Raw genomic sequence first — 21,115 nt, 5'->3', positions numbered from 1 at the left:
CATCGTTCGTTTGAATAAGAGGTCGTTAGCCGTTCCCTGTTCATTCGCAAATCGAAAGGGGAGTGTTCTTGAATTTTGTTGCTCCAATATAACCGATAATCTTTCCGTGTAGTAAAACGAACAATTATTAGGCAACCGCTATTGCGATCGTTGGAGATCGTTTATCGTTAATCGTTAATTGAAAAAAATCGCTTCGTGTAATACCACCCTTAGTCTATGGAGGCCATCTCCTGCAGGGAGCTGGGAAGTGCTCAGCACACGCTGCTTCCGCCTCTGTCTAACAATTGGTTGGGGGTCCAAACAACCAAACCCTGACCCATCTGTATGACTTGTCGTGTGTGTGTGTAAGGTACTGCCACATTTATTGTGAGAGAGCAGTAGATGTGGATAACAGTCTTGGCCAGCAGAGGGCAGTGTTTTGACTACTATATCAGCATATAAAATATAAAGACTGGGATTTCTTAGGAAATTTATAGGTGTCACATCTTATTTCTTTTCCTTTTTTTTTTTTTTTTTTTTTTTTTCTTTTTTTTTTTTTTATTTCAATGCAAATTTTTGATGAGAAAAAGTAGTAGTAAATAGAGCGTCCATTGAGGTGAATGAGTCATTGTGTTTCCAAAAAGGACTGATAACCGGAACAATGACTGCATTTAAAGGCACAGTAAATAGAAATGGGATTATGTTTAGGGTGGTATTACACGGAATGATTATCGTTTGAAAAATCGTTAAATCCTTTGGCTTTGAACGATAATCGTTTAGTGTAGCAGCAGACAACGATTAAACGACCATCGAGAAATCGTTGGTCATTTAAGAGAATTTGGACCTATTTTTATCGTTGATCTTTTGCATGTAATAAGACGTCGTTCGCAGTGGCGGCAACAGGACGAACGCAATAACGATCATAAGTGACGATCATCGTTCCGTGTAATTGGGTGAATGATTTCAGGTTTTTCGCCATATTGCGCCATTTTAACTCGTTTATCGTCAAAAAATCGCTCCCTCTCAATGGTGAAGTCCTTAGTATTAGTGGTCACTGCTCTATACCAGGGCTGGGGAACCTTCGGACCTCCAGCTGTTGCAAAACTACAATTCCCATCATGCCTGGGCAGCCGAAGCTTTAGCTGCAACATCTGGAGGTTCCCCATCCCGGCTCTATAATGCAGTAATGATATAAAGCCCTGGGATGTGTGACGTCTCCTCTCTGTTAGTTACACATACACAGCCGCTTCTCTCTTCATTGATTTCCCATTTGTTGATGGTAATTAAATCCATGGCCGCCATGATTCTCACAAATGATAACGTGCGTCATGGTAATGGTCTTATTCACATCCAGTATCTCTCCCGACAGAGTCACCACGCTTTCCTCCTGTAATAAGGCAACAAATCACAGCTTTCTGTTCCGCGTGTTCTTTCCCTTATGCCGCTATAGGGAATGGGATAGATTTTCATACTTTCTAGTGGGAGAAACTAAAATGTTGCAGTTCCTTTGACACAATCTTCATTTTGCAGAAGAATTTACGATTCTCTGTGTTTTTGCACCCATTAAAAACAAACAAACATTAAAGGAGTACTCCGGCAAAATTCCTTTTACTTTGAAATCAACTGGTTTCAGAAAGTTATACAGATCTGTCATTTACTTCTGTTTAAAAAGTCTCCAGCCTTTCAGTACTTATTAGCTGCTGTATGCCCTGCAGGAAGTGGTGTATTCTTTCTAGACTGAGACAGTGCTCTCTGCTGCCACCTCTGTCCATGTCAGGAACTGTCCAGAGCAGCAGCAAATCCCCATAGTAAACCTCTCCTGCTCTGGGCAGTTCCTGACATGGGCAGAGGTAGCTGCAGAGAGCACTGTGTCAGACTGGGAAGAATACACCCATTCCTACATAGGCTACATAGGCTATAATAACATGCCAGGAGAGTCATGATATCTATGTTTATTGTGACCATAATAGATTTCTGGAATGGTTATGTGTAACAGTAAAGCAGAACTCTGAGAGTATCCGCTCGCTGTGTCAGGCCTGTAGTGTAAGAAGCAGCCTGCTGTACAGTCCTTTGATAGTTTATACAAATCCTATTACCCAGCAGGGGGCAGTAAAGAGCTTGACAGGAAAACCCATAGAAGAAGCAGACCTGCTCCCGGGGAGTGAAGCTCCTTATACACATGAAACGCTGCAGATTTTCCTTAAGCAGAACCTGCGATACACCGGCCATGTCAGCCATGCTAAGGGTGGGACAGGTGGGGTGCCGGGAAGCAGAACAAGTAAGATCTGTTCTGCTCCCCAGTCAACCCCCTTTAGGATGGCTTAAAGGGATATTCCCACTTCCCCAAGTGTGGATAGGAGATAAGTTGCAGATCAGTGGGGGTCCAGTGCCTGGGACCCCTGCTATCCTGAGATCCGATTAAGAGAAGTAATGCTGAATGTAGAGTTGGGTGGGCATCAGTGATCAATGCTCAATTCATTTCTTAAGGGGTTTTCCGACAAGTGCCATGTTTCATGGAAGATGAACTGAAGCAGGCTACAACTTTACTGCAATGTCAGGATTGGTCTGAGCCCCCCTCCCACACACACTGATCCTGTGGATTGAAGATAAAGGGGTATTCACACTTTACAAAGTTAAGAATATTTCCAATTTGTCATGGATTTTTGTGGAGATTATCGTTGTACCCCCCCTCCTAAAAAATTATTAAAGGGGTACTCCGGTGAAAATCTTTTTTTCTTTTTCGTTTAAATAAACTAGTTTGTAGTTTTATATAGATTTGTACTTTTCTTCTACTTTATAATTCTCCAGTTTTCCAGTACTTATTAGCTACTGTATGTCCTGCAGGAAGTGGTGTATTCTTTCCAGTCTGATACAGCGCTCTCTGCTTGCTGCCACCTCTGTCCATGTCAGGAACTGCCCAGAGCACCAGCAAATACCCATAGAAAACCTCTCCTGCTTTGGACAGTTCCTGACATGGACAGAGGTGGCAGCAGAGAGCACCGTGTAAGACTAGAGAGAATATACCACTTCCTGCAGGACATACAGCAGCTGATAAGTACTGAAAGACTTGCGGTTTTTAATGGAAGTAACTTACAAATCTATATAATTTTCTGAAACCTGGTGATTTGCAGTCAGAGCTAATGGGTGTGGTATAGATGTATGCTATATACTGAGGGTATTATGCTGCATATATATATATATATTTATATATATATATATATATATATATATATATATATATATATATATATATATATATATATATATATATATATATATATATATATAGCATGCATGGGCATGCGTGGATGCGGAGTTCTGCAAATCCCCTCCAGATGACTACTCCTGTAATACACTAGGATTTCCTACATGCTAATCCACAGCGTACCCGCCCTGTGTGAATATACCCCAATGATTCCAGGTAGATGTGTTGGCTCCATGGATATTCCCAGTATTCATTGTGCCTGGGAGCCGGTGAGCAGTCCGTTGCTGGACGTGTTTATGGGGAGTAATAAGAAAATTACATGGGATTGCCAAATAATTTGTACAGATCTGAGGGCTATTACAGTCCGCACAGTACGTAACCTACACCCATCGCATGTCACCCTGTGGAGTACAGGTATGCCGCGTGCATAATCATATGTTCTGTGCGGGGAGGATTTACTATTAATAGAGCTGGTCGCCTCCTGTATATAGCAGAAGGCATTGTGGTGGGGCTAGGTATACACCTGCCCATGTAGTCAGCTTATTTTAGCAGGTTTTATTCTGATGTTATTTAAAGGGATAGTTCTTCGAATCAACTGGTTCCAGCAAGTGTCAGAGATTTGTAATTCACTTCTATTTAAAAATCTCAAGTCTTCCAGTACTTATCAGCTGCTGTATGTCCTGCAGGAAGTGGCGGATTCTCTCCAGTATGACACGGTGCTCTCTGCTGCCACCTCTGTCCATGTCAGGAACTGTCCAGAGCAGCAGCAAATCCCTATAGAAAACCTCTACTGCTCTCCAGACTGGAAAGAATATCACTTCCTGCAGAACATACAGCAGCTGATAAGTACTAGAATACAAGATTTTTTTTAATAGAAGTCAATTACAAATCTATAAAACTTTCTGGCACCAGATGATTTAAAGCTAATTGTTTTTGGTGAACTACCCCTTTAATGCTGACCACAACCAAATCATGGAATATGTTCTGTCTATTAGAGCGGCGTATTAGTACATTACATGCTTCCCCACTATGACCACAAGAAAGCATGGACTGTGTATATGTATATGAGTTACACAATGTCTGCGGCTCAAAGCGACATCTACAATAGTCAGCAATGTGCAAACCCTGAGCGTGCACCATGCTAGGCTTGCCACATAAGGATGAAACCACATGCAGGGGGCAGTCGCCGCCTCAATCTGATGCAACCTTTGGTCGCTTCCTTAAAGTGATATTTCAGAGAAAAATAATGTTTTGAAGGCATATTCTGCTCAAATGTTGCTGCCCATAATGAGACTAATAATTCCTTCCATACTATTCAGTCTCCTTCCCCCACTTCTGAGCTGCTCCTTTCTGCTGAAGACACAAAAATCTGTGTCTCTGTCTCCCCCTCCTCCCCCCTTCTTTTTGAGACGGCTAATGTAAACAAGTCCCTGGCTGGCTTTATCTGCACCATTGTAGCCTCTTTGTAATGCTGGGAGGATTAATCACAGTGAGTTCATCAGCATCTTGACTTCAGATTATTCCTCTACAATGTTGCAGATACAGCCTGCCAGTGACTTGTTTGTTGTTGTTTTTTTGTGTTTTCAGCAAAAAGCAGCAGCTCAGAACTGGAAGAAGGAGACTGAATAGATAATATCAAGCGTGGAAGGAATTGTTAGTCTCACCATGGGCAGTAACATATCAAAAGTTATGTTTGAGTGGAATACCCCTTTAACTGGTGTCAAAAACTAATACAGATTTGTTGAAAAAAAATATATCCAATCATCCATTACTTATCAACTGCTGTATTTCCTACAGTAAGTGGTGTTTTCTTTCTAGTCTGACACAGTGCTCTCTGCTGCCACCTCTGTCCATGTCAGGAACTGTCTCACCGCACATATAGTATAGGCAGACTGTACTGGCATGTATGGTGAGAAGAAATCGGCTATAGTAGTGGTAGCTGTATCCTGGCTGCCTAGTGATGATTATTTCTATGCCATCTTCCCATAGGGGGCAATGGCTGCATTATATATGACGGGTACACATATTAATACGTCCTCTTTTCTCTTCCCGCAGGAGGCGGACAGTGGGGAAGAAGAGTGTCGGTCGCAGCCTAGAAGGTAAGCTCCTGTTCCTGATGTGATGATGAATGAGGGAAATGTTCAGCAGGGCGGTTATGATGGACGGCCTGTCAGTGTGGGCCCCAGCTGGGAGCATGTCTCTATGGCTATGTTTCTATGTCATCATCTGGGGGTTTCAGTTTCATGCTGGAACAGCACACTGTTTCTGGCACTTTCTGCTTGTTTCTTCAGGTGTAAAGTAACAGGAAATTGTGACACCTTTAACTTCTAGGGAACCGTGGGAAATACCCTGCAGTTCCTGTAAGTGTAATAATAGGCCTCTCTGTATATAATGGATAATAACAGCTAGTCCTTAACTTCCCATAACTTTGATATAAGGCTTAAAGGGGAATAATCGCCTCCATTTCTGATGTGGAAATGAGCTGTATAATAGGCTTCCCATTCTGTGATGTCGCACATCGCTCCCAGAGGTTTCCGGCCTTATCAGCTACCGTAATGTCATCCACGATGGAAGCAGGCGAGCTGACAGGATATTACTGTGCAACCCAGAAAGATGATCACCACAACAAGTCTCCAATGGGAAAAGTTCCTGTGATTGAGAAGAAATCATTAAAGGGGTTATCCAGCGCTACAAAAACATGGCCACTTTTCCCCCTACTGTTGTCTCCAGTTCAGGTGTGGTTTGCAATTAAGCTCCGTTTACTTCAATGGAACGGAGTTTCAAAACCCGACCCAAACTGGAGACAACAGTAGGGGGAAAGTGGCCATGTTGTTGTAGCGCTGGATAACCCCTTTAAGGACTAATTCTCCCTTATAGTCATTCTGCAACCTCTGATGCTGTACGTCACTTACAAAAACAGAGGTGTGTCAGCCCGATTATAGAGACAACGATCGGCCAATGAAACAATCATCGGCTGATCTTGTCATAGGGCCTGACCCAAAATCCTCGGCCGACAACCATGCATTGCTATGTGTAATAGCTGTGTGTAATAGTGATTCGTGGCCGATGGCTGCTGAATAAATTCACTGCTATACATCACCTCTCTGCGCTCCCGCTGTTCTCCTGCCCTCTGCTTTCACTCCCGGTGCCACAGCTGCAGCTTCAGAGCGGTCTCTGAGCTGACTGGCCGCTCAGGCAATCCTTGTCTGGGACCGCTCTGGCCAGTGATTGGCTGAGTGTCATGTCATACAGGCCGCTCTGAAGCTGCAGCCGCTGGATCACAAAATAAAAAAAAATGCAAACTCACCCGTCTTCAAGCCTTGTATCACCACTCCTGGTCCTGTTGACTGCATCTCCTCAAACTGCAGCTTCACATCCCCCGCCTGTGATGCCTGCTCAACCAATCAGTGACTGGGATGGGATACGGCCTCAGTCACTGACTGGATGAGCAGGCTGTGATGTTGCAGCTGGAAGTGCCAGGTATATGAAGTACCCGGATTCCAGCCGAAAATGACACTGCGGCCGATAACAAGACCCGGGAGCGTTGCTATGGAGGCACAGGGACGGGTGAGTTCAATCTGTTTATTATTTTCCTGCACCCCCCTTTTTGAGTTTGAATTTCTTTTGTAATGTAATGGCAGAGATGAGAGTTTGTGGGGGTTGAGGTCCGCTATAGGTCAGTGGGGTCAGCTCCTCTCCCCTATGTTATGCGCTGTGTTTGTGGGGGCTGAGGTCCGCTATAGGTCAGTGGGGTCAGCTCCTCTCCCCTATGTTATGTGCTGTGTTTGTGGGGGTTGAGGTCCGCTATAGGTCAGTGGGGTCAGCTCCTCTCCCCTATGTTACGGGCTGTGTTTGTGGGGGCTGAGGTCCGCAATAGGTCAGTGGGGTCAGCTCCTCTCCCCTATGTTATGTGCTGTGTTTGTGGGGGTTGAGGTCCACTATAGGTCAGTGGGGTCAGCTCCTCTCCCCTATGTTATGTGCTGTGTTTGTGGGGGCTGAGGTCCGCTATAGGTCAGTGGGGTCAGCTCCTCTCCCCTATGTTATGCGCTGTGTTTGTGGTGTCTGGTTACGTCTTCCGCTCTCAGTCTGGGCACTAGAAGAAGAAGCAGCGGCGAGGCGGGATTGTGTTATCAGTACACGCTGTACCCGGCCACAAGACGTCTTACACAATAACACGATTTCCGCTAGTGCTGCAAGTTCTCAGAAAGGATTTATCTACTTTGTTTAGGTCTTTTTCCTGCCAGGTGATAAAGTGAGTGTCTATTACTTAATGTAGAGGTTGGAGTGTGCGTCATGTGGAACACAACACCTAATAATAACAATAATAATGTGACCATCAGGTTATTGTATTAATCACAGCACAGTATTGGGTTTTGGTGTCTAGCAAAGACTGCATTATTTAGTAAAACTCACATTGTGACATGTGACCAAAGCCTTAAAGGGGTTGTTCAACAAAACATTTTTTCATTTAAATCTAGTCGTCCCAGCAAGTGACAGAGCTTTACTGCTATTAAAACATCTCATTTTCCAGTACTTATCAGCTTCTGAATTGCTGCAGGAAGTGGTGTACTCTTTTCAGTCTGTCACAGTGCTCTTTGCTGCCATCTCTGTCCATGTCAGGAACTGTCAAGCGCAGCAGCAGCAGCAGCAGCAGCAAATCACTCATAGAAAACCTCTCCTGATCTCCAGACTGGAAAGAATACACCACTTCCTGCAGGGCATACAACAGCTGATAAGTATCAATAATACCAAGAATTAATGGGGCCCACTGTGTGTGCAGCACTCATTCATGGTGCACTTGTTCTCTCTGTAATTTGGGGGGAAAGTGACCCCCTTTCCTTGTTATCAGTCAGATTTTTACCAGTCAGACCCCCACCATTCAGCATGTTATCCCCCTATCCTAAAGATATTTGTAGAATATGTTGAGATGGGATTGACAACCTTCTATAGCTGTAGCTGAGTCTATATCAGTTCAGTCCGGATACAGAGTTATACAGCTACCCGTCATCAGTCATTAACCTTAATGGATTAGAAAAACATGGCTGCTCCTTCCAAAAACAGCCCTACCTCAGTCCATGTGCTATATCTGTTATCCAGCTCTACTAGAGGTAATAGGGCTGAACTGCAATACCAGATACAACCAGTAAACAAGTGTGGCACTGTTTTTGGAAAGAAAGCTGTTTTATTTTCCCAGTGCGACAAATCCCTTTTAAGTACACTTCCAAGGACTGGATATATTTGAGTGTTTATAAAATCTATAATGATTTTTTTTTTTCTTTCCGTTTTTGAGGTTTGATTGTCTTCTGGATTGGTTAGATACATTTATATCCCTGATCCGAAGACTGTGGTTATCCAGCTATTGTGTAACTAAAAGTCCCATTGTGGTTATAAACAGCAAGTGGTTCATCACCTTTGTCTACACTGGCTGTCAGTGTGGTGGCAGACAGGGGCTTTCTACAAGTAGCAAACGATTTCCTATAAGCCACATGTCCAGGGTTACGTCCGCCACTAGAAAATCCTGCAAGGGCTCCTGCAAGGGCTGGTATAGGAGTTCTCACATATTATAATTACGCTGCAGATTTATAGTGAATTTTCCTTATGAGTTTTAAAAGGGAAGTCAAAATCCACAGGGTTACAGAGTTTGCTGTGGATCTATGCGCAGTTAAATTCCTGTACCTGTGCAGCACTGTATGCATCGCTGCTCTTACACCTAAACTCCCTGCTCTTTTACAGCACTGTATGCATCACTGCTCTCACACCTGGGCTCCCTGCTCCTGTGCAGCACTATATGCATTGCTGCTCTCACAACTGGACTCTCTGTTCTTGTACAGTACTGTATGCATCACTTATCTCAGATGTGGACTCCCTGCTCCTGTAAAGGATTGTATGCATCGATGCTCTCACACCTGGGCTCCCTGCTCCTGTGCAGCACTGTATGCATCACTGCTGTCATACCTGGGCTCCCTGCTCCTGTGCAGCACTGTATGCATCGCTGCTCTCACACCTGGGCCCCCTGCTTCTGTACAGGATTGTATGCATTGATGCTCTCACACCTGGGCTCCCTGCTCCTGTGCAGCACTGTATGCATCATTGCTCTCACACCTGGGCTCCCTGCTCCTGTGCAGCACTGTATGCATCACTGCTGTCACACCTGGGCTCCCTGCTCTTGTACACTGTATACATTGCTGCTCTTATGCACTTTTTCATGATGCGTACAGTACAGTATGCTTTGGGACTGTATGTGTTCTGTGCATCTTTCGGGGTGGCCTTCACTACTTTTGTTTTCCAGGGCCCAGGGTACCACATTACACTTTTTTATTGGGTAGCTTTGTTGTTTCAGTGGAAATTATCTAAGTGCTATGATCTGAATGATTGTTATTGGGAAATGATTGTTTCATTGTACTCCGTACGTTCTGCCTTCCTATTGTTGGACAGACTCCTGTGTGAATGAGTTTTAATGGGAGCTTACTCGTCTTTACCTCAATGCCTCACAGAGCCTTTAGGATCCAGCCTCCACCATAAAGATTAGTAGGCTACCGTACCTGTCACAAGACAAGGCGGATTCATGTTATTTCCTATTCTCCCATGTGTAACCAGTTTTTTCTTTAGCCTCAAATTGCTTTGGTAATAATAACTTTCAATGGCTGCTCAGATCCTTGGTGTTAGGTGGGGATGAGTAGAAGCCCCATAACCTCTGGGATCTGAGCAGAGAACTGCTGGGCATGAGGCAGCACTGCGGAGAAGCAGTATACTCACTCTAATCATAGCTGGGCACACAGTATACCCACTACTGGCCATAGCTGGGCACACAGTATACCCACTACTGACCATAGCTGGGCACACAGTATACCCACTACTGACCATAGCTGGGCACACAGTATACCCACTACTGACCATAGCTGGGCACACAGCATACCCACTACTGGCCATAGCTGGGCACACAGTATACCCACTACTGACCATAGCTGGGCACACAGTTATACCTACTACTGACCATAGCTGGGCACACAGTTATACCCACTACTGACCATAGCTGGGCACACAGTTATACCCACTACTGACCATAGCTGGGCACACAGTTATACCCACTACCGACCATAGCTGGGCACACAGTTATACCCACTACTGACCATAGCTGGGCACACAGTTATACCCACTACCGACCATAGCTGGGCACTAGCAAGATCATAGGCGAAGCGGTATACTAACTACTGGCAATTGCTGGGAAGAAGCACTATACCGACTACTGGCCATAGCTAGGCACTAAGCACTGGGATTAAGCAGTATACCCACTACTGACCATAGCTGGGCATGCAGTATACCCACTACTGACCATAGCTGAGTACGCAGTATACCCACTACTGGCCATAGCTGAGTACGCAGTATATCCACCACTGATCATAGCTGGGCACGCAGTATACCCACCACTGGTCATAGCTGAGTACGCGGTATATCCACTACTGACCATAGCTGGGCACGCAGTATACACACTACCGGCCATAGCTGGGGAGAAGCACTATACCCACTACTGACCATAGCTGAGTACGCAGTATACCCACTACTGGCAATAGCTGTGTACGCAGTATACCCACTACTGGCCATAGCTGAGTACGCAGTATACCCACTACTGGCCATAGCTGGGCACGCAGTATACCCACTACTGGCCATAGCTGAGTACGCAGTATACCCACTACTGGCCATAGCTGGGCACACAGTATACCCACTACCGGCCATAGCTGGGGAGAAGCACTATACCCACTACTGACCATAGCTGGGCACACAGTATACCCACTACTGGCCATAGCTGGGGAGAAGCACTATACCCACTACTGACCATAGCTGGCTGTATGATGCCAGACGTGTTCTATAGTCCTGGTTGGTAATCATTGCTAATGTGTAAGCAGATTAGAAATTGTTTGCTCTTTGTTTCGATAGGTAGAAAATCTATTTCCTTATTGACATCACATGTGGCCAGCAATTCTCCACAAGGGCCGGACCACTTCTACAATATAAATAAATATGTTACAGTTTGGCTTCCTTTATTTGCTTTTTTTCTGACTTTAATACTAAAGGGGTTTTCCAGGATATAACATTGATGTGTGATCTGTAGGGCAGAAGACCCTGCAGTACCATGTGACCTCTCATGTTCTCCACCCAGCGGGGCCAGGAGCTTGTCCTTGGTGGCATCTGCCTGCACCGCTGTGTGAATATTCCTCTGCTTCCCCATCATGTCATTTGTGATCTATGAATATATATTCCGTGACAAAATAAGTAAGAATTTGTTTACGTTTTTTTACTTCTCTTCAGTTACTTCCCTATAGAGAGAAATATACCTCAGCAATGTGCCCTTAGCAGATAGCCTGTTCTGACAGATAGAGGGTGACCGCCTCATGTTTGTCGTAATATTGAGCAATGTCGAAGTAAAGTCTAAAATGGCATCAGGAAAAGATTTTTTTTAAAATTCCAAGGTTTGCATTTGTTTTTGTTAAAGGGGTTATCCAGCGCTACAAAAATATGGCCCCTTTCTTCCAGAGACAGCCCCACTCTTGTGGCCAGTTGGGGTGCAGGTTGTGTAACTCAGTTTTATTGAAGTGAACAGAGCTTAAAGGTTATCCAGCGCTACAAAAACATGGCCACTTTTCCCCCTCTCTTGTCTCCAGATTGGGTGGGTTTTAAACTCTGTTACATTGACGTAAATTGAGCTTAATTGCAAACCGCACCTGAACTGGAGACAAGAGTGGTGCTGTCCCTTCTGGAAGGAAGTGACTAGGTTTCTGGATTTCTAGATAACCCCTTTAAGGAGGTTGTTCATGTATTGAAGACATTACACCACTACGTGGGGCAGGTATTGTATTAAAAAGAAAAATTATTTTATATAACAGCGACTGTGTGGTCCGCAAGAATACACTCACCTGTCATCAATTGACTCTCTTATAAAGGCCAAAATTTAAGTTTTTTTTTTTTTTTGTTTTTTTTTTGTTTTTTTGAGGGGGGAGGGGGTTGTATTTTTTTGTATTAGCTGTTGAACAATAAACAGAAACAAGCAAAATAAAAGAGAATAAAAAAGATATATATATATATATATATAGATAGTCAACCACTTTTTTGTGTATGCTAAAAAAAATGGAAGCCTTTTGATCCTTTTGTTTATAATGGAAGTCAATGGAAAAATGTATCAAAATGAATGCACACAAATGTTTTTTTTTTTTTTTTGTTTTTTTTTGCATAAAACTGATGAAAAAAATACTGATTAAAAAAATGCAGTGTGAACCCAACCCAGCATTCTATTTCTTGAATTATCAGTTATTTGCTAGGGGAGAAGACAGGAAAGCCAGGCAACCCCCAGAAGCAATTGAAATTACAGAGAGAAATGAAGTACGTTGTTAGTGACTTGTTACGTCGTAGATTGGAGTTTGTTTCTGTCTTGTCAGGTTGTGCAGGTGTGTCACTAGGAACAGCCAGATAACTAGCTATTTTGAGGTTTCATGGTTGTCCCTCCAGGCAGCTACACCCACTGTAGGTAATGTGATGGAGGAGGATGAGTCATGTCCTGTGCGCCCCCCAGGGCTGGGGTGGTCTGCTATCTTATAGGTGGATCCTGGATGGGGGGGGATTGCTTTTGCTTGAGGACACATACACTATATATCAGGCAGGGAAGGGTCTGTATTCTTTGTAGACCTGTCAGGTGACTGACTATTGTGTTTCCTATACTTCTGGGAGTTTTTCTTGATTTAATAAATGTATTGTTTTTTTTTCTACACACATCACACATATAAGTATAAGTATATCAGTGATACAATGTATCTGCACACACATTTGCTTATAATGGTGATAAATTTCACTATCTGGCATCCACTTATACCCTCAAAATTAAAAAAATGTGGGTTAATTTAACCTGATAATGGTTATTAGTCAGGGCCATATTATGTGGCCCTATATTCCGGATAAGTGAGCGGCAATCTGCTAGAATCGACTAACGATAAACGATCACAAACAAGCTTGTTTATCGTTAACCTGAAATCGTTCACCATATTACACAGAACAATGGTCACTAGTTACGATTGTTACTATTATTGTTTTTACGATCATTACTATGATCGTTTACTCCTTCTGAACCCAGAAAAACCATGAACAATGTGCAGTTACACTGAACGATTAGTAAACAAATGTGGAATTACAGCGAACGATTAACGATAATTTTAGGTTCAGATCTAAATCAACGACATACAAATGTTTTTTCGATCGTTGCCTGCAATTACACAGAACGACTATCGTTTAAATTTGAACAATTTAAGGATTTTTCACTCGATAATTGTCCCGTGTAATAGGGCCCTTACTGAGCCTATTATGTGGTTTGACAATTGTGCGGCATACCTCTCCGTGCCCTCCGTTATCTTCCTGGCTTCTGCCTGCTCCCTGCAGCCGCCCCTGGAACTTCAGAGCCAGTCTCTAAAGTAACAGGTTGCTCAGCCAATCACTGTCTGACACAGGACAGCACCGCAGCCAGTGATTGGCTTATCGCCCTGTCACTTCGAAGACAGGTGAAGAAGCTTTAGTGGTGGATGCGGGCAGAAGTATGAAGAACACCAAGGAGTATGGACAGGTAAGTATAACTTTAGTTTTTTTTTTCCCACAGTCATCACCTGTCAGTCACGGATAACTATTACACGTAACGATGCGCGAGCGGCAGCTGATGATTTTTAGGCAGAACCAAAAGACACGATCGGCTCATTATTGTCGCTATTATGTGGAGCAATAACCCCCCCCCCCCCCCGAACCGGACAGATTTGGCTAATTTATCCCTCTGTGTGATAGGACCCTTAGCTACTGAGTTTATATGGGCTAGTTTAAGCTACGAAACCTGTGGTTTATTTATTTCCTGTGTTATTTTCAGTCCCCAATAGGGCTCACAATGTAATATATGTGCCAATGGATGACATTGGTTAATGCTATATCACATTTAGGCAGCTTGGAGGGATTATAAAAAAATAAAGTATATGGCTGATATGTCCGTGACGTGTCCATTGTCTTTGGACATGGCAGAGAAATGTATTTTCCTCCTATATTCCTGTACTTACATATGAGTTCATCTTATATATACCTGAAGAATGGACAGATACATCAGGGAGCAGAGTTTGTCGTCCTATGTTTTGTCTTGTACCTCCTCGGCTTCTTGCTGCCAGTCATTGTACCAGACTAGACCCGAGGATGAACTGTACGCTACTTGCTGAGGCCTGACGTGTCCTCTACAATCTGTCTGCAGTCTGGGTCATGACTTATGTAACAGAACAAGTCCAGTCACAGGGACGTTATTCAGCACATCAGAGAAAAGGCTTAATGACACATAAAATCCACTTACAGGGAATCAGTCACCTGCTTGTCTCCTATCAAATCTACATAAGGAAGCATTCAGCTTTTTATGTCTTCTACCTTGGTCTATGGCAGGGATGGGGAACCACGGCTTTCTAGCTGTTGCAAAACTACAACTCCCATCATGCCTGGACAGCCAAAGCTTTAGCTTCATACCACAAAGTTGTCTGTGATCACAGCCAATATTGTAGCCCACTGCTTTCAATTGAGCTATTCACATGTTCGCTTTTTTTTTTTTTTCCCCACAATCCGCAATCTGTTCCTTAAAAAATAGGACATGTCGTAACTCTGACATGATGACGGCACAGATTCCCCCATAGAAGTCTATGAAATCCGAGTTTTTCACGGATTGCATGGTACGGATATCCGTGCAATCAGTGAAAAACATGAATGTTATGTAATCATTCTAATTAAAAAAAAGAAAAACTATGGAAATATGTATGCATTTGTGTTGCATCTGTTTTGATCCGTTTTTTCCATTGACTTCCATTATAAAAAAAAACATTTTTTTTTTACGTACATGAAAATGCGGTCGAACCCACTTTTGTGTACGTTGAAAAAAAAAAAGTTTTTTTTGTTTTTTTTTTTAATAATGCAAGTCAATGGAAGAACAGATGAAAAAAAACGTAGTGCGCCATAAGCTGGGTCCACGCTACATCTTTGAAAGCCGTTTTTTTCATCTTTCTATGATCCATGCTTGTATAGTGAACTTTTACTATTATTATTTATAAATAATAATAATAAAAATATATTTATTGGATATAGTTCCTTACCCTAAGGGCCGTATTACATGGGACGATTATTGTTTGAAAAATCCCCAACGTTTTGTGTAATAGCGCGCAGGGATTAAATGACCAACGAGAAATCGTTGATCTTTTGATAGAATATAGACTTTTTTTGATCGTTCGAACACTGTTCGATGTAATAGGGTGAACGATTTAAGATAGTTTGTCATAGCGGTCGTTAATCGACGAAAAATCGCCCCACGTAATACCACCCTAACATGGGTATCTCTCATGTAATAACTGGAACTACCATTATAGGCCCCAGCCTGCTGCTTCTACAGTGAAGCTCATTTGTTTGTATAGCCCTCGAAAATTCTATCTGCCAGAGATGGTCGTGGGTCTACATGCATTATATGATTAAAAAAACAACTCTTAATTCATGACGTTATTGCAAAAAATTTAAGCTGCCCTGATGCAAATAACCTGAAATCCATCTGTTCCTAAAAGGTTTAGAACAATCTTTTATGGTTTTTCCCTTTTAGGAAATCGGAATGAAGGTTTTTGCATGTAAGGAGGTTTGTTAACTTCTGTCGACTTAGCAAATTGCTTTGGGGAACCCTAACAAGCTGCACATGGCAGATTGGCATGAGGTTGGCACACCTTTAAAACAGCTGGCAGCCAGCCCAGCCTAAGTCTGCTCCATCTGTTAGACTTGACTCAGCACGCTGACTTCTTAAAGGAATGTCCCGCACCCTTCTGACTGGGTGAAGCCGAGGCAGCGGTGAAGGAAACCCCTGTCTTTCTTGGAGAATACAGTGTTTAGAATAACCCAAACACTTGCCATGTACCCTTCGCTATTTAGTAAAACACTTGTGTGTGTTCTTCCCCAACCAGTGACTGTTCCCTTATGGTTTTTAGGGGTTTATTTATGCAACCTGTTGCTAGTGAGCCGTGGGTGCCAAAATGTGGGTGTTCTTGTGGGAGAGCTGAAATGTAATTGAATCAGACCAAGTTAGTGCCAGAAACTCGTGCAGCCAGTTATCAGTGTTCCGTCTGAGTCACGAAGTCGTTCAGTTAATAATACAGATGCCGCACAGATATTTGGCCCTGTTCATCATATACAAGACCATCCCTGGTTGTTACCGGCATGTTGAACACAATATGTATATGAAAGACTTTGCTCTGGGAGGATTTGCAAGTTCAGTTTAAAGGGGAAGTCCGGCGCTGGGCCAAAAATTATTCCAGGCACTCACCTAGTAGAGGTATGCTTGTTTATTATGTGCAAAACATTATAAAGTACAGGAGGATGTGTTTCGGCCTGTAGTTCCATGGAGCTGATGAAGGCTACAGGCCAAAACGCGTCCGCCTGTATTTTATGATGTTTTGCACATAATAAACAAGCATACCTCTGCTAGGTGAGTGCCGGGATTTTCTTAACCGCTTCTTCTTGGACGCCATCCCGCCATGAGCACCACCACAGAGTGCCGTCTCCTTCACAATACACAAAAAATTATTCCAGGCTGGGGGTGGGGGGAACATAGAAAAAAAGTCAGTCACCTGTCCCGGTACCCACGCAGAGCCACGTCCTGCTCCTGGACCGCAGCCAGCTGTCTTCTTAGCTCCCCTACAGCTACATCACGACCCCGTTGAGTGATACCTTGACTTGGATGGTACACTGCACTGATTGGCTGAACGGGTTAAATCCCACCCACTTGTGACGTTCAACCTGACGTACCCGGAAGCCGGTAGAACCGACTCCCAGAGCTGTGCGGGCTGTGGCTGCTGGAGAGGATGATTGCAGGGGGACACTGAGGGACACAGGGCACTGAGCATCCCTCTGCCATCCCCCTCTCCAGCAGCCACAGCCCACACAGCTCTGGGAGTCGGGTTGTGACATCACCATGTTATCCAGGAAGTGACATCACCATGTTATCCAGGAAGTGAAGCCTTGATGCAGTAGTAAGTGCAGGGAAAAATATTGTATATTGGTGATTTGTATAACTTTTGGGGGGCAATACAATACTTTAATAAAAATCTTCACCGGACTTCTCCTTTAATGGAGAATCACTGGAGACAAAACAATGGTGATTCCCGCACAACCCTACACTAGACCAGACTCCACACTGGGAGGTCAACGAGACCGGACAAGAAAAATAATAACATCTAAATCATTTATTGCAGCGTTGTCAATTGCAAGATAGTGTTTAGGTTTTATTATTTTTCTTGTCTGGTCTTGTTATCCTGCCAGTGTGGAGTTCAGGGTTGTGCGGGAATAACCATTGTTTTGTCTCCAGTGGACTCGTCCTGCTTCTCTGTTGCTAATGACGGCACCCTGAGTATTATGTGGGGCCCATAGTACAGGTGAGCGCACACCTTGACTGACATATTTCTGCACTAGTATATAGAAGGTTATCAGCACATACAGCAGAACAAGTCAAATTGCTGTCACACCAACTTTTGCAGGACTACAACTTTTTTGCAAGTCTTTACATAATGGCAGCGTATGTTGAGCTATACCTTAATTTCCACACATTATTAGTTAGCCTTACTGACTTTGGGATTGGTTAGGGGACCTAATGACTATGTATAAAGAGGGCTCCCCCATGGTCTATCTTATACCCAGGACAAGGGCATCATCTATGTCTAGAGGAAATAAGATTTCTACATTAACATAGAGGAACCGATCAGGAGAATGAGCGGGGAGAGGACTGCTCTGCAGTGCGTCCTCGCTCTGCTGTGTTAGAGCTCTATGAAGCCAGACTCTTTTTTTTTTTTTTTTTTTCTATTTTAAGTCCAACTCTTTTCTTACACAGAGCGGGGAGAGGATGTGCTGCAGCGCGGTGTTCTCCCGATCAGTACAGGGCTAAACACTCAGATCCGGACCGATCAAAACTTTTGACATGTCTCTATGACGTCAAAATTTTTTTGTAACGACAGTGACACATTTAGCTCTAGAGATGAACGAACCTCAAGCAAACTGCTTGTCCGAACCTTAGGGTGAGTGTTCATTATCATTAATTCACTATTAGTGTAAAAGTAGCTGACTATGCATATACAGATGCATGGATTAGGACACTGTATAGTCATTTAGGTGGCTTAACCTTGGACTTTTCAGACTCTAAGGGTCCTTTTACACAGAGAGATTTATCTGACAGAATAATAAAGCCAAAGCCAGGAACAGACTATAAACAAAGATCAGGTCATAAAGGAAAGACTGAGATTTCTCCTCTTTTCAAAACCGTTCCTGGCTTTGGCTTCAAGAATCTGTCAGATAATCTGTGTGTAAAAGGACCCTTAAAGGGGTTATCCAGCACTACAAAAACATGGCCACTTTCTTCCAGAGAAAGCCCCTTTCTTGTCTCCAGTTTGGATGGGATTTGTTACTCAGTTCCATTGAAGTGAATGGAGCTTAATTGCAAACCACACCTGACCTGGAGACAAGAGCGGTGCTGTCTCTGGAAGAAAGTGGCCATGTTTTTGTAGCGCTGGATAACCTCTTTAAGGCCCTATTACATGGCGCAATAATCTGCCAAATCGGGCCTATTCAGCAGATCATTGCTCCATGTAATAAAGACAATGATCAGCGGCTGATCATGTCTTTTGGTCCTGACCTAAAGTCATTGTCCGCTGATGCAGACCAACTTCTGTAACAGGCATACAGACACCAAAGGGCTGAGGATATTAGTTCTAGGCTATTATCTCTATCTTCATTACCATCAGTCAGTGACTGGCAGCAGATAACAGGAGACGGTACAACACGTGGAAATGTTTTGGCTCGGTCACAGCAGAACAAAAAGGTGTATAACTGGTTATGTTACATGGGGAGGATTACCAAGAGGCAAAGTAATGTAATATGTGTTGTCAATAGACACAGAAATCTTATATTGTCAGAGCAAAAGGAGGTAATTTTATCCTTGAGAATATTAAAGGGGTATTCCATACTCCACTTGTTACCCACCCCACCCCACCCCACCCCATCCATGGGGGCCACCAAACAGTGTGGCATTCAGCGGTTTAATCCCCACTAATCAGTTTGATTTTCTGTATCCTAAGAAAGCAGGATAACTACACTATATCCAGTTTGTATGGTACAATACTGATCTTGCCTATACTGGACCAGTAAATGCAGGTGGTGGCACTTTCACAATTTAGTCCAACCAATCGTGTTGCTGAGGTATGGTAAGGATTATTTATAGGGAATGTGAAGTGCAGCTACATGGGCATAGAAAACAGACTGGAGGGGACCCTGTTAACTCCTATGGGTGAGTTTCCTAGGCATGCTTTGTGACCTGTGCAGAGGTCATTGTGCAGGGAGGGGGAGAAGGGGAGTGGTGAACATTACCGATTTAGGAATGGTCTCATCCCATTTTGTCTATACACTGTTGTCACCTTTTAGGGCCCTATTATGGTGCATTTACACGTAACGATTATCGTGCGAATTTGCGCGATAATGATCAAATTCGAACGATAATCGTACGTGTAAATGCAGCGAGCGATCAAACGACGAACGAGAAATCGTTCATTTTGATCTTACAACATGTTCTCAAATTGTCGTTTGCAAAAAATTCGCAGATCGTTCCGTGTAAACAGTCGTTCGCCGATTTAACCAATGTGTGAGATAGGCTTAAGCGATCGCAAAACGATTTTCCGTACGATATAATGTACTGTCTAAACGCTGATCGGTATGTTCCTTTTTAAAAATTTGTTTTTGTGACTTAAAAAAAACAAAACATTCAGGTCATTCCCAAAAGTGTTTGTTTGCAATCGTTAATTGGAGAAAACGAAAAATCGCTTTGTCTAATAGGACCCTATAGCCGGGGAGTGAAGCGCTCAGCCACATACTTCTCCCAGTTGTACCTAACATTCAGTGTAGGTTTGAACACCCAGGCCCTGACTGATCAAAACTATTGACAAGCGACAATGAAAACCATATAGATCTGTCATGTAACCAAGTACTATACGAAGCATATACAGTGAATCATGAGCCTAGGGAGTAGGTCCAAAGGAGATATCTAAACATTCCCAGAAATTTCTATTAATATTGATGCAGCAATTATGGAATCCGTGGAAGTACCGTACCCGGAGTAACAGGTGAGTCACGGCTCCAGCGACACGTTCCTCTTACTTCCTGTGATTGATCAGATATAATTTTACTATGAACAAAGATAAAAACTTAGCTCACCATAGGTGGTTTGTTGTGTGATGGTGGACATTCAGGCAGGAGCAAGTGGAGTAGTAGCGGGCCGCACCCGGTAATAATGGTAAGAAGGAGGAAAAGATCCACAGCATCCAAAAAAAGGTTTGTGATTCTGTGAAAGTCTGTACTGCCGTGATCAAGGGGGTGTGCTTCCCCGAAACATGTAGGCCTATGTTTTTATCTTTTTTAACTTTTTATATGCCTCATAATAAAGACAACAATTTTTTTTTTGGACGCTGTGGATATTCTCCTCCTTTTTATCATTTTACTATAATGTGGATATACAATGGTGACTATATGATATACAATGGCTACTATATGATATGCAGTGGTCACTATATGATATACAATGGTGACTATATGATATACAATGGCTACTATATGATATGCAGTGGTCACTATATGATATACAATGGTGACTATATGATATACAATGGCTACTATATGATATGCAGTGGTCACTATATGATATACAATGGTGACTATATGATATACAATGGCTACTATATGATATGCAGTGGTCACTATATGATATACAATGGTGACTATATGATATACAATGGCTACTATATGATATGCAGTGGTCACTATATGATATGCAGTGGTCACTATATGATATACAATGGTGACTATATGATA

General features: G+C 43.2%; 1 protein-coding gene across 2 annotated transcripts in view; it reads left to right on the top strand.

Moving 5' to 3' along the window:
• SSH2 (slingshot protein phosphatase 2) overlaps nucleotides 1–21,115 on the top strand; it is a 167,779-nt gene that overhangs the window by 65,750 nt on the left and 80,914 nt on the right. For both annotated transcript variants that reach the window (XM_069945025.1, XM_069945024.1), the window contains exon 3: nucleotides 5,240–5,283. In XM_069945025.1, the coding sequence (XP_069801126.1) occupies nucleotides 5,240–5,283 (44 nt within the window). The remainder of the gene's footprint in view (nucleotides 1–5,239; nucleotides 5,284–21,115) is intronic.

Source organism: Dendropsophus ebraccatus, chromosome 11 (genome assembly GCF_027789765.1).
Source record: "Dendropsophus ebraccatus isolate aDenEbr1 chromosome 11, aDenEbr1.pat, whole genome shotgun sequence".
NCBI lineage: Eukaryota > Metazoa > Chordata > Amphibia > Anura > Hylidae > Dendropsophus > Dendropsophus ebraccatus.
The sequence above is the reverse complement of the archived record's forward strand: the minus strand, read 5'-3'. Positions and strand labels throughout refer to the sequence as shown.